Source organism: Cajanus cajan, chromosome 3, assembly GCF_000230855.2.
Source record: "Cajanus cajan strain Asha chromosome 3, NIPB_CcT2T_4, whole genome shotgun sequence".
NCBI classification, from domain to species: Eukaryota; Viridiplantae; Streptophyta; class Magnoliopsida; order Fabales; family Fabaceae; genus Cajanus; species Cajanus cajan.
The window spans coordinates 79,468,059-79,481,933 of NC_138519.1; the positions used below are offsets into that span (position 1 = coordinate 79,468,059).

The window sequence follows — 13,875 nt, forward strand, 5'->3', positions numbered from 1 at the left end:
ACAATAGCATAATAATAATGTTTTTTTGACATTAATATAAATATATTTATTTAAACGTAATATATATGGATCAAATTCAAAAGGCCCAAAACGGGTCAGTCACCAAATAATTTGTCGTTAGTGGACTGTGGACCTAGTTTGGTCCAAACCTCTTCTAGCATTAACATTTTTATGGACTTGGTAAAATGATGAAGATAATTAACATTGAAGGGGTGGTGGCGCAGTTGGCTAGCGCGTAGGTCTCATAGCTTCTGAGTTATCCTGAGGTCGAGAGTTCGAGCCTCTCTCACCCCAAGTCTCGTTTTAATGTCACACTTTATATATTTTTTTTAGGTCAAGAGATGAGTTAGTCTTTATCTGGAATAATGTGAAAGTAACCATGTCCTTTCAATGTCAAACTATATTGGGAGTTGTTACGTACCCTCAAAGATTAAGGTGTTTTAATATATTTTTTTATATAAATTTATATAATATTTAAAAAAAATTAATTATAAAATAAATAATCTAAATTATACTTATAAAATAAAAAATAAGATAAAATTATATAGATTAAAATTATAAGATTTTAATAATATTATAAAATATTAAAAAAAGAAAAAAATTAATAAATAGTAGAAATAAAAATTATTAAAATTACAATATAAAAGTTCAAAAATTTAAGACAAAAAGACAAAAAATATACTTAAAAAATTATTAAAATTAAAATATAGAAATTCAAAAATTTTAAGTGAAAAGATAAAAATATACTTAAAAAATTATTAAAATTAAATTATTTAAATATATAATAATATTATTACAAATAAATTAAAATATATAAAATAAAAATAAAATGACTAAATAATTTAAAATTTGAAAGAATAAAATATCATAAATATTATTTAAATAAATTATTAAAAGTATAAAATATAAAAAACTGTACCGGTACTCTCTCAAATAAGATGGGTACCATAGAATTTCTCAACTCAAGTGACAAGTCAGTCTTTATCTTGAATAATATGAAAGTAATCATCTATTGGTTGATTTGTCTTTCCCAGCCGGTTGAATTTCGAACGAACTTGATCTTCCCTGCGTAGACTTTTGAATAGGACCAATTACGAATACAACAAAGCAAGGAAAATACTTCACAATACTAAACATTTTATGTCCAGGTTGCCATGTGATATGCATGTGTTTGGTTATAAAAGCTATTTATAGTTGAGTGGGGATAAGACTTATCACTTGTCACGTTGGTCATTCATCAAGTAGTGGTGTTCATTAACTAGTTTCAAAGTTCAAATTGAAAATAAAAAACAAAACAAAAAAAAAACTCTTCTTTTTGCAACTTAAAAAAAAATGTTAGTTTTTATCTTTGAAAATTTATATATGAAACTTCAAATTCATAGTGTAAGTACTTTGATGAAAAGGGATTTTAAGTTCCCTAGTAAATCTCAAGAGGTAAATTACATATTGAATCTTAAGTTGAAGCTTCAATTTTGAATATGATTATACAACAGATTTTACTGATATTACTTAGATGGTATTCCATCTACCGAATAAGTGTAATCACTTTAACTCTTCATTGAAACATTTTTGTATTAGGTTTTCATTTCATTTACAGTCTTCTAAAATTGGTGATTTAATTTTAAAATTTTTGGGCTAGGAAAAAGGCTAATTAAGCCTGTGAAGGATTGGGGCCACTGGGTTATCTACTTCATGTGACTTCATCAAAGAGAAATGAAAATGTGTGAAATTATTATTGACTTTGTCCCTCTAACATTGATTCTCGTTCATTTCTTTCGTTGCTTCATTATTAGCTTATCATGTATGTTTCCCACAAACCGGATCTTCCCTGTGTTTTGTTCGCATAGATTGAGCTTCAAATTCCCACTTTCTAGCAATGGTGGGGACTTGAGAGTTTTCAGAGATCAACCATCTAATTTTAAACTGTCCAATGGAGGATATTGTTTATAAAATATGTATTATTTTTACCTTGAAATGGAAATGCGGTTCTGACTCACGAAAAATACTTGGTCTATTTCTTAAATCTTATTTTAGGCTTTGATCTTGTAAAAAAATCTTCACCAACTGTTTGATGCAAGAATTAATTAATAGAGACAAAATTATTGAACTCAAAATCTTTGCTTGCCCATATTCTCATTTCTCAGTACCAAATTAGCAAATTAAATTAAGAACAATCCAATTCTATTTTGCAAGTGTACCGGAATAGGAATCTCAAATGTTTGACCTTTTGATTACGCGTTTTATATTTTAGTGTTCTTTCCTTTTAAAAAATGGTCAGCTACATTGACAGAGAGCACTATGGACTGAGATCATCTTTAACAATAAAATTTGTATCTTCTTATATTAAATAACATGGTATTTTTTGTTTTTTGCACTAAGGAACTCAACTTAAACCTGATAACAGTGAATACTTATAAATACAAGTTATATATCTATTTTCTTTTATGGCCATTATAACATGTTACTCACGCACAAGAGAAAAGAAAATCATCCAACCAAGAATTGTTCAGAAGAAGAAATAGGGTAAAAAAAAGAAAAGAATATTGGTGAGTGTGACTGGCTCGGAAATACAAGTTGATTCACAACACTTGTCTAGTCCACACTTAAGTCAAAGATCAAAAGCTGGTAGATCTCATAATGCAATATAAAATTCAATGACACGTATTTCTTTACATGTCGGTCCCAACACCTTTCCATTTTCTTTTATTGGCTCACTTTCCACTCCGGAGTCCATTTCTTTTTTCTCACTATAATATCAATCAAACGGTGAGTGTCTTCTTGATTTGTGATGGCTTTTAATGCCCATTTTATAAGCTTAATTTGAGCTGAACGACACTGCTTAAATATAATTTATTTGAGAGATTAAAAAAAATGGAGCAGAGTAGATTCTGTATAGCTTCAATAATTAGAAGAAAAATGTCAAAAATGGAGGCAAATTGGTACTCACATTTCCTATCCAAAGCTAGACGACAACACTAGCAAGAATGTATTCACTCATGTTTCACCCTATTATCACGACCAGCAAATATACAAAAAAAAAAAAAAAATCGAGATAAATTTGAAATTTTTTTTATTAATATGTTTTTTAATAATACGAGACATATCAATTTACAATAAATATCTAACACTCTGGTTACTATACAAGTTAACTGATCATATACTTGACATAACTCTCTTTAGGATCATACATACTTACCAACTACCATGATGCATGGATATGGGATTCATGAAAAAGGAATGGAGAAAATTAACGAGGAACAATATAATTTCTTGAAACAAATTGCAAAGAGGGAAGTAAATAAATATATAAAAGCATGGGAAAATAAGTATAGTGTGGAAATTGTGCAAAAAAGTCACCAATTTCAACCCCTTGGTCAGCTTGTGTCTGTCGTTGTGGGCACCATGGTACCTTACCCATCTCATACATGCACGAGTTACTTCTATTTTACCTAACAAATTTTCTATAAATCTTGGGATTTATTTCTTAAAAGTTAGTGGTATACATATTTTAAATTTATTAAATATTAAACACAATGAATTAATGTATATTTTAGTGATGTTAATGATGTAATAATGTGAGACCGGTTTCTTGCCTAATTTATGTTGTGGTCAAAGCCATTGTTTTTGTGAATGTGAGTGGCAGTGTTAGGTGGTTTTCGTGGTAATTCATGATTTGGGAAAATGCCTTAATTAGCATGCATTATCGAGATCCACACTCCGACCCACCTCTTAAATTTCACATGTCAACAGTGTGGAGTAGTTAATTTCCGCTTATCAATTTGGGACTGATATTAACCACCATTACAATTATGTTATTTTAACTATAAAAATATATATTAATACCAATGAATCTAGTTTAGTTGTTAAGTAGAGTGCATAAGCGTCGTAAAAAATTTTATATAGAAAATTTGATTCTCAAAAATAAAAATTATTTTTTCAATCACACTTTCAAGTAAGGCGTACACAGTTCTAGACCAATTTAATAATCTAATGAATCTGAGTTAAAATGAAAGAAAAAATCTAGATTCATTTAGATTAAAACATTGCAATAAATTTGAATAGTTCAGATTTTGGATTTTGATGTTAAAAAGTATTATGACATTTTTATCGGCTTAAATTTTGATAACAAACTCTTGTTAAATGTTTATACAATATTGAAATGATAATGTAATTTGCAAGCAACTCAATGTAATTTCCTATTTTTTCTTCATTTTTTTATTTTTATTTTTCATCATTTTAATAATAAAACTAATTTATTCGAACTAATTTGAATATCATTGGTTTAGTTTACTTCGGGTTGTAGACAAAAAAATGAGAAGAAAAAAAAACTATACCAATACGAACCGATTAAAGATTTAAAGTTGACCACTTTAAATAATAATATGCTCCGAAGATGATCCAATTCAATATGTATTGGCTCCTACTTTCAAGTAATTAATGCACTAATGGATATAATTGGTATGTAGGTGCATTACTAGTATTTTAGCAAGATAAGATTTTTTTTTTTTCATGTGAATTAATTTGGATAATTATTTTTTAAAAAGTGTTTATTTTCTTATCTTAAATATAAAATAAAAAAATAGAGGGGGAAGTCATTAAAATTATTTTTTATTTTATTCATATTAACACAAAATCCTTAAGTAGAAAAAAAATAGGTTAAATAATATCGGACCTTATGTTATTTAATAAAAAAAATTAAAATAGTACTATTATAATTTTTAACATACATATAAACTTGAGAAATGGTGAATTATTTGAATATGTGTTTATAAAAATTAAAACTTTTTTCTATTACAAAAGGTTTACATTATGGTAAGCATGATCTCATATAAAATTAGAATAAATCATTGACATTTTTAAGAATTTATAATAAGATTATAGATTTTCTATCTCATTTCCGATGCAACTCTATAAATTACAACGAATATAAATATTTAAATCAAAATAAAGTAGTAATATTATATATATATATATATATATATATATATATATATATATATATTATCAAATCCACAAATATTGTTATAGATCTATAAAAATACCACATCCTTAACATTAATAAATGTTACAATTCCAGCTACTTAATTAAAATTAATTTTTAAGACTATCGTTGACAAAACCGTTAAAAAACCACAATTTATTAAGTCAAGGTCCACGCATAATTATTTTTGGTACATTAAAATTTAATTTTGATTAATATTAACTAGTGAATTACAATATTATCAAAAGAAAAAATTATAAAAAAGCTATTTTTTTTTATACGGACATAATCTATGTAGTGTCTCAAAACTAACAATTAAAAATTAATTTATATTTACTAAACGTAATTTTTATTAGTCAAATATTATTTTAACGCAAACAAGAATCGAACCTAGAAGTACAAGTTAACTCTCGTATCCAAAGACAAGTCTTACAACCACTAGATAATAAAAGACTTGATTAAAAAAATTAATTAATTATATTTACAAAAAATTATTATCCATTTAATGTCTCTAAACTCTAAAGTAATATTAGTTTGATTTTTATTTGTGTTAAAATAATGTTTTATTAACAAAAACCTTTATGTCATGAATATGTATTAATCTTTAATTGTTAGTTTTAAAACATTATATACAATATTTACCTAGGAAAAAAAGACTTTAAAGTATCATAAATAACAGAAATAATAATTTTAATAAAAAAATTACAACAGATAAGTGTAATTTTTCTCTTGAGTATAGAGACACACCAATGAATGTTACTTGCGTCAAGTAATATTAATATAGGCGAAAAAAAATATTTGAATATAAAATAGAAAGAAGAAAGAAAAAAAAGAGGAGATTTTCAAATACTTTAAAGTAAACAGAGTGGAGTGATCTCTAATTCTCTATCAACATTCTAGGCTAGGCGAACAGATTCCGTTATACTACTTTATAATTTTGTCATTGTTACCAAACTCATTGAAATTATTGACTTAAGAAAGCCATTAACTAATTAACAATGAATTGTTCTTCATTGGAATATAAAATTCATTTTCACCGAGCACCACGCCGAGGAAAAAATTCCGAGATGCACAAATATTTGGTCAAAGGAAAAAAAATATATTTTTAATGGCGAATTTCATAAGTAATTCCTACGAATACCATAGTTAAAGAAAAGAAAAAAAAAATTATGGTAAAGGAAAAATGTAACGTAACTTACGTAAGTTTTTAACAGCAATACTTGAGACATAAGTGAGTTATGTTACAAGAATAATATGATTATTAATAGTGGAAACCGCGTAGTGAAGGAAGTCTTCACTTTCTGTCTCCATGCCACCTTCCCACTCGCGCAATAAATATTTCCAATCTCTCTCACTCCATTTCCTCTTCTTCTCTCACATAACCAAACAAACTATAAAACCATTTCACTAGCTTCACCCTATAACATTCCACCATCGTATATAAATTGGTCTTCATTTGATTCGAAGCTAGCCATTGTGTGTGCCCAAATGGCTCCACTCTTGTACAACCTCGGTCGCAGAAAGATGCTCCTCCTCTCTCTCCTCTTGTTCCTTTCTGTTTCTGTTTGTTCCAGTGTCTGCTCCGAACAACCTCAACCGCAATCTAGTATTAGCCGAAGAAGAACGTTGGAGTTGGAGGCAGAAAAAGAAGAAGAGTACCAACAACCCCTCAAAAAGAAATCCACCAAAAACCAAACCAAGCCCATCAACCTTTCATCCAAAACCGTCAAATCCAATAACCTTAATTCCTCCAAAAACCAAACCAAGCTGTCCAAAACCAGCGACGTTGTCATCCACAAACTCAACTCGACAACGTTGAAAACAAAAACCAAGAAGTCAAACTCCAGCGCCACCAAAACGGCGTCGTTGGATCCCGCGAAAACAAGCGGTGGCGGCAAGAACAAAACGACAAAAGGCACCGGAACGAAGGAACAAGGAAGCGAATCCAGGAAGAAACAATTAGTGCAAGGTTTGGAAGACGAGGAGGTGGAGGGGGATTTGGTTTCGGAGTTGAAAGATCTACCCGTGAAGTTCCAACAATCACTGATCCCTGACCTGGAACGAATCTCCACGACCTCCAAAGCGTACATAGCAAAAGCCAACAAAGAGATGACGAAAGGGTTCAAACCCTACGTGGGGAACAAGTACGCAGCCACCGTGGCCACGTTGCTATCGTGCGCCTTCGCTCTCGTCCCTCTCCTCCTCGTCTCGCTCCTCTTCAACAAAATCAAAGCCTACTTCTCTCTCCAGAAGCTCTTGATCTTCATCCAAGCCTACCTCGCTATCTACTTCCTAATTCTCTCTCTTTCCAATTTCGTCACGGGGCTTGAGCCTCTCAGGTTTTTCTACTCTACTTCGCGCTCCACCTATCTCTGCCTGCAGCTCCTTCAAACTCTCGCTTATGTTCTCTACCTCCTGCTCCTCCTCATGTACCTCGTTTTGGTCTTCTCCACGGACTCTGCCCTCGCCTCCAAGTTCCTGGGCCTGGCCCAAACCTTCGTGGGCTTTTCCGTCGGCTTGCATTACTACATGACGGTGTTTCACCGCGTCGTCTTGAAGCAACCTCCCAAGACCAATTGGAAGATTCACGCCATTTACGCCACGTGCTTTTTCCTCATTTCTTTTCTTGCTGGGGCCGATAGAAGGAAGAAGACCTACTTGGAAGAAGGTGGAGAAGAGGGCAAGAAAAATTGAATTACCTATATATACCCAATTTTTCCTTTTATTTTATTTTTTTTAAAATTTAAATTTGAAATTATCCAAAGAAACATTTACATACCCATGTTGTTCTATGGTAGCGTAATGCCGCAAGGCTTTGAGTCAACAAGCATTCAGATTCGTTCCTTAAATAAATTTAGGTGATTACTATATAGTTGTATTATTGTATAATGCAGCATTCTGAATCATATAGTATATCACTCTATATACCTCCTTAGTACTTAATTTCTGGACTCTTGCTTTTTTGTTCTAGCTCTGTATGATTTAATATTTAGATTTTAGAATTGTAGATTTCTCAAGCACCGACTTTAAGTGAAATTTTGGGACTGTTTTGCTGTTTGGAATATTTAAAAAATTAAGATTATTGTTACATGGACTACGCCTTTCCTTTATTTATTTTTTATGAAAAGCACAGAATCTCTTTCTGCTTTGGTGAACATGGTTTTGGTTTTCGATACCATCTTTTCTGTTTCGCCTTTCGGGTTGTTTCACTTGTTGCCGCGTTGTTCAGCGATTGGCACCTCGTTTGCTTTTCTCATAATTTCCTTTTCCAAGATCAGTGATTTACTATTACATCCAATCAGTGTTACTGACTCAAAGTTTTTTGTTTTTATATACTACTGTCTACTCCATATCTAATCATTCCTTCGATCCATCGACTTAATAGACTTCTTATTTACATACACAAATTTAAAAACAAATAAATGCACGCAGAACGAATACATCTACAGCAATTACATTATTATAAACATGGTTTTGTTAACCACACACACAGCCTTATGTATTGATTGTATACATCCTACGACTACGGCGTGAAACAGGATAGAATGCTGCAGAGGATACGATAGTAATTTAAGTTAAGCACCGACGATTTTCGATACCAATTACATGTGTCGGTGGTGTAGTGTAAAGTGGACAAGTGTCTCTACCCATTTGGAGCATAGGAGAAGCTTGATAAGCAGAAGTTGAAGCTCCCTTGGTATATATTTGTAGTCCCTTTCCTTTCTTGGCTAACAGTAACAGAGAAATGGCATCACCCTTCTTAACTTTATGAAGATGTACATCGTTTTTTGGTCCTGCGAGTGCAAATTCATTAACTTGGTTAGATGTAAGTCGCTTTCTTCAGAAGTGAGTCACTCTCATGGGTTAAGGGGGTAGGCACCTCCACAACATGAGTCAAATCTCGCGGATTATTGCTGTCTCTTTCTTAAATTGCATACCGAACACTCACAAATTTCGTAACACAATTCGTTCATTTCATACTTGCTGTGAATAATTTTGGTATTATATTTAATTCCTTAAAACGGATTAATTTGGGGGCAGTGTTTTTTGATCCGTAATTTGGGGGCTGTGTGCGTTTACCAAAACATAAATCATGTTTCTTACCAAACGTAATCACTTAAGGCGTGCTTGAATGAGTATTTACGAATTAGTTTATATATTTTTTTATCTAAAACTAACTTTACAGACATTTTACTATTTTAAATAAATTTATTATTTTTGTAGTTGTTAAGAAAAGTATTTGTCCTCTTTCAAAGTCTTACAATCCTAAAATTAGTAGTTGTCACCTTAAAAAAAAAACTCCAATATTGAAGTTAGTAGGTCTTAACGGTACATAAGTATAATTTCAAGAATGAATGTACCTTATAAAAGTTAAATGTAAGAGTATAAATAAAAGAGAAAATATTATTGTTAGTTGAAAAAACATTAAAGAACATTCAAGATTTTTTATTGCGATATAACGATAAAACATTATTATTAGCTATCATTAGTTGTGAAGGTTGGGGGATTGGTATGTCAAGTATTAGGAATAACACTTGCTTAGTTTGCCAACTAATATTCATATACGTACCTTACAAGTGAAGTACTAACTTTTCAGCTTCATGGTAAGAACTAAGATGTTTTTGGTGAAGTAGTCTAAGACATATTCGATACATAAGTCTCTCAAGTCTTCAACTCTTGCAGAAGAAGAATTCACTATCGTTTTAGTGGGAATAATTTTCATTTTTCTCCTTCGAATTTTGAAATCATAACATTTTGGATACGTCCTCATTTCGGGATATGTAATGTTAGGGTCACATCAAGTATAATGATGACATGTTAGTTAACTTACGAAGGTTATGGAGACCTAGGTGTGAAACATTGTAGGAATACGAAGAGTTGCCTTCATTTCATCCTTCAATCTTGAAGAGATCTAATGGTTCAAAGATGTGTGCCATTTCATTTCAATATCTTGGTATTGAGTTATGCAAAGATGGTGTCAATCTTAACGACATCAATAAATTGAAGCATGACTTGGAGGAGAATCGAGCAAGCCTCCAAGAGACACTAAAAACAAATGAGGAACCTACTCAAGAAGTCACCAAATTGTAAAGTCAAGCTAGTGAGCTTCACAATCGGGATTCTCATGCCCAAGACCGTCTTTGACATCTAAAGGAGGCAAACAACAAGTTAGTCATCAAGAAGAAGAGTTTGAAGAGTCAAAAGGACTATAAATCTCGCGATGAGAAGATATCCTTGAGGGAAGTTGTTGAGGCAAAGATAAGGAGACTAAGTTGTACATCTATAAGCAACATGTGATCGACTTAAACAAATCCATTCGACAAGTCATCCACTTTTATTACTTGGAGGACCTTTCTATCTTCAATATAGATAAAGATGTCTACCGAGGTGAAATGGTAGATGTGACAGACTTTTCAGATGGTTATGGGATCAAAGTTGTAGCTAACGTGTCAAATGCCCAAGTGGAGAATGCTAGGGAGGTCCATATGGAGGTGGAAAAAGAGGAGTCCGTCCAAGTCGTTGATGAGTTGGCAAATTAGTTTGTAGTAAGGGGTTGATTACTCGTATTTGTGATATATTTTTTTTACACAATTAATGAATTTTACATTTTGTTCATATGTCTCTTTATTTTACATTTTTGTGCTTAGTTTATTCAAACATGACTGAAGACTTGCACTTGGCCATAGTTTTACTCAATTGAGATCTCCTTATACCAAAATTTCATACTTGGATTTTTTATTTTACTTGATTGAGAACTTTTACTCAGTCAAGGTCTTCTCGTACTAAAATTTGATACTTGGATTTTTTTTATTTTACTTATTTAAGAGCTTTTACTCGATCAAGATCTTCTCATACCAAAATTTTATACTTGAGTTTTTTACTTTTACTTAATTGAGAGCTTTTACTCGACCAAGATTTTCTCGTACCAAAATTATATACTTAGTTTTTTTTTTATTTTACTTGGTCGAGAGCTTTTACATAGCCAAGGCCTTCATGATGTTGGAACAATACATAGAAGTAATGAATACTTTATTAATGATATTGGTGTGCCTTGTTAAAATATTTATGCCAAAACCCTTTTTTATGGGAAAAAAGATTGATGGTAAATATATGGTTAGGAGGGCATATAGAAATCTAGTTATATCCTAAACAAGCATCCTAAAAACTTAGTATCTTATGCTTGACTACCTTATCCACCAGTCTATCAATGCTAGGCAAGGGATAAGCATCATAGAGACAAACTTTGTTGAGAACCGTGTAGTCTACACACATCCCCCACTTACCATTATTTTTTTCTTTTTTAACCAAGACCACATTAGCAAGCCAAATTGTATATCAAACTTCTTAGATGAATCTGAGACTTAACAACTTGGACACCACGACCTTTACATTCGTCCTTTGTTCTTCACCCATTTTCTCTAGTTTTAGGCTACTAGTCAAACCTCTCGATAGATAGACAAATGGTGGCAATGGAAGGAAGGGTTTATGTTCGACATGTTGGATGCCGACCATGCAAACAAGTCAACATTTTCCTTCAAAGTGTTGAGTAATAAAGTTTTTTCCTCTAACTCCATTTGTGTACCAATGTTAGTACACTACCTTTCTACCTTTCCCAAACTGATATTTCTCATTTTCTGTAGTCGGTTCCATTCGAGCTTCATCACTAACCCTTGGATCCAACTCCACCAGTTTTACTTGTTTCTCCCTCATTGAGGAAGTGTAATCGAATGCTCGAATAAGTTGTTTTTTGACCTCAACTTAGCTTACTGAAAGAATCATCTTAAGTTTGGTTGCATAACATTCTTTTGTTATCTTCTAATCAGCATGGATCATTATTATCCTCCTTGTGGAAAAAGGGAACCTCATTGCCATTTGCAGTGTTGACACTATAGCACCCAACTTATTAAGGGAAGGTTACCTTGACAAAGCATTGTAGGAGGTGTTGGTATTGATCAATTATCCTAATTATCCTCCTATTCTTGTCACCATTGTCAAAGGTAGTCAACAAGTTGACGTACGTATCCTCTCATATTGTCATAATCTTTCTTATAATTATATTCCTTCACGCCTAAAATTTTGAGGAATGATATTTATTACTCTCTAATTCTATAATAAATGTCACCTTAAATTATTTTATATAGATAAAAAATCCAATAAATAAGTAAAAAAGAATAGTAATTTTATAAATTTATCTTATAATTAATCTTATTTATTAAAAATATAACACTAAAAATAATTTTTTATATAATATTATTAAGAACATAAAAAATGATAGTTAATATGTAATTAATATTACATAAAAAATGAATATACAATTATATGAGGATTGTCTTTTTCCAAATGGGACACGGACCGGGAGGGAGTACTTTGCACATCTTCAAACCTTTTTTTGGCACCCATGTATTCATAATTTGATGGTTCGAATTTTATATTTTGTTAACTTTATAAAGTATATAAAAAAATAAAAACTCAAATATGCTCTTAATCTTTATAAAATTAAGAAAAAGTGACATGTTTCTCTATTTTTTAAGTAAATTAAAATAATAAAATGAATAAATCGTGTAATAAATAATTACATGAATAATTATTTAAAGAGAATAAGAAAATTTGAGACGAGAAAGACATTAAAAGAAAAAAGTAATTTAAATTTTATGAGTAAAATAAAATAAAATAAAATAAAATAATCTATATAAAAATAAAGATTAAAGTAGTTATTGAAATAGATCTTACTTTATAAAATGGTATAGATGAGTGAATTTTAGCTCACTTGAATAAATAGGCTTAATTAAAGTTAATTTCCTTATTTTATATGGTCGTTGTGTTGTGTGATGTGATTGACTCACGAGATTGTAATGATACGTGAAAATGATCGCGTATTTAAGATAATTTCGTATAAGCATCGGAGAAACAGTACCAAGAAGAGAAAGTGGACACAGATAAGGATCATGAAGCGGAACAAAACAAGAAAGAGAACAATTGAACTGCGTATTCTACGTTTTGATAAACTTCTTCATGTCTTATGAGAGAAAAAAAGAAGGCAAAAAGCATGTGTTTGAGTTAGTGTGTAAGTTTATAACATTTAATTAAAATTGTTTATAATTAAATCATTTTCATTTTCCAGTTAATTTTATTATTAAATATCTGTCATTCTCAAATTCGTTAGTTGTTCTTAAAATTTCCAAAGCTCTATAACCTTTTACCAAAATGATTTAACTCTAAAATTAAGAAATTAATCTTTAAAAAATAAAGTATAATATTTATTATTAATTAAAAATCTAACAGTTGTTATTATAATTATTTTTAGATTTTTTTTAAAAATTTAATTTTATAACATTTTTAATTAATTATTTTTTAATCAATAATTACGAATGCACTTTATCCTTTAAAACATATTCTCTTAATTTTAAATAGTCAAATTTATTTCAAAGATGTCGCAAGAAAACAATCTATCATTAGTTGATATATATATATATATATATATATATATATATATATATATATATATATATATATATATTTATTTATTTTATTTTAGAGATTTCTTTTCGCGAACTTTGTATTTTTTTTATTTTCTATTTATTGAAAATAAAGTCAATTGTAGTATTTAATAAAGTAAAAAAAACTAGTGCCCTCAATATATGATTAAATTATAAATTTTCAATTCTTTCTTGTTATATTATGAGAAAAATACGTCAGTAGTATTTATATGTTGGATATATAAATTATATTATAATTAAAATTCATAATTCTTTTTTTTTTCTCTTAATTTTTGGAGGAGGTTAACTTATGTTTAAGTGATTAAAATATCTTATTTTGAGGAAATATTTTGTAAAAATTCTAGCATGATTATCTTGTATTCCTGACCGTGAATTTATCGTTGTCAAAATCAAATC

At 30.1% G+C, this 13,875-nt stretch overlaps 1 protein-coding gene and 1 non-coding gene across 2 annotated transcripts; both read left to right on the plus strand.

Annotated features, from left to right (window-relative positions):
- The first annotated feature begins 209 nt into the window (after positions 1–209).
- Positions 210–294, plus strand: TRNAM-CAU (transfer RNA methionine (anticodon CAU)). Its single transcript is given in 2 exon segments — positions 210–247; positions 259–294. It is a non-coding gene; the product is annotated as a tRNA-Met (tRNA).
- A 5,972-nt stretch (positions 295–6,266) lies between these two features.
- On the plus strand, positions 6,267–7,924 carry LOC109796106 (uncharacterized). The gene has a single exon (XM_020355744.3). It carries the CDS (start codon positions 6,470–6,472, stop codon positions 7,673–7,675), a length of 1,206 nt encoding a protein of 401 aa, XP_020211333.1. The 5' UTR covers positions 6,267–6,469; the 3' UTR covers positions 7,676–7,924.
- Positions 7,925–13,875: the final 5,951 nt, after the last annotated feature.

Coding starts and splice junctions, on each gene's coding strand:
- LOC109796106 (XM_020355744.3), top strand. CDS start 6,470: ATGGCTCCACTCTTGTACAACCTCGGTCGCAGAAAGATGCTCCTCCTC.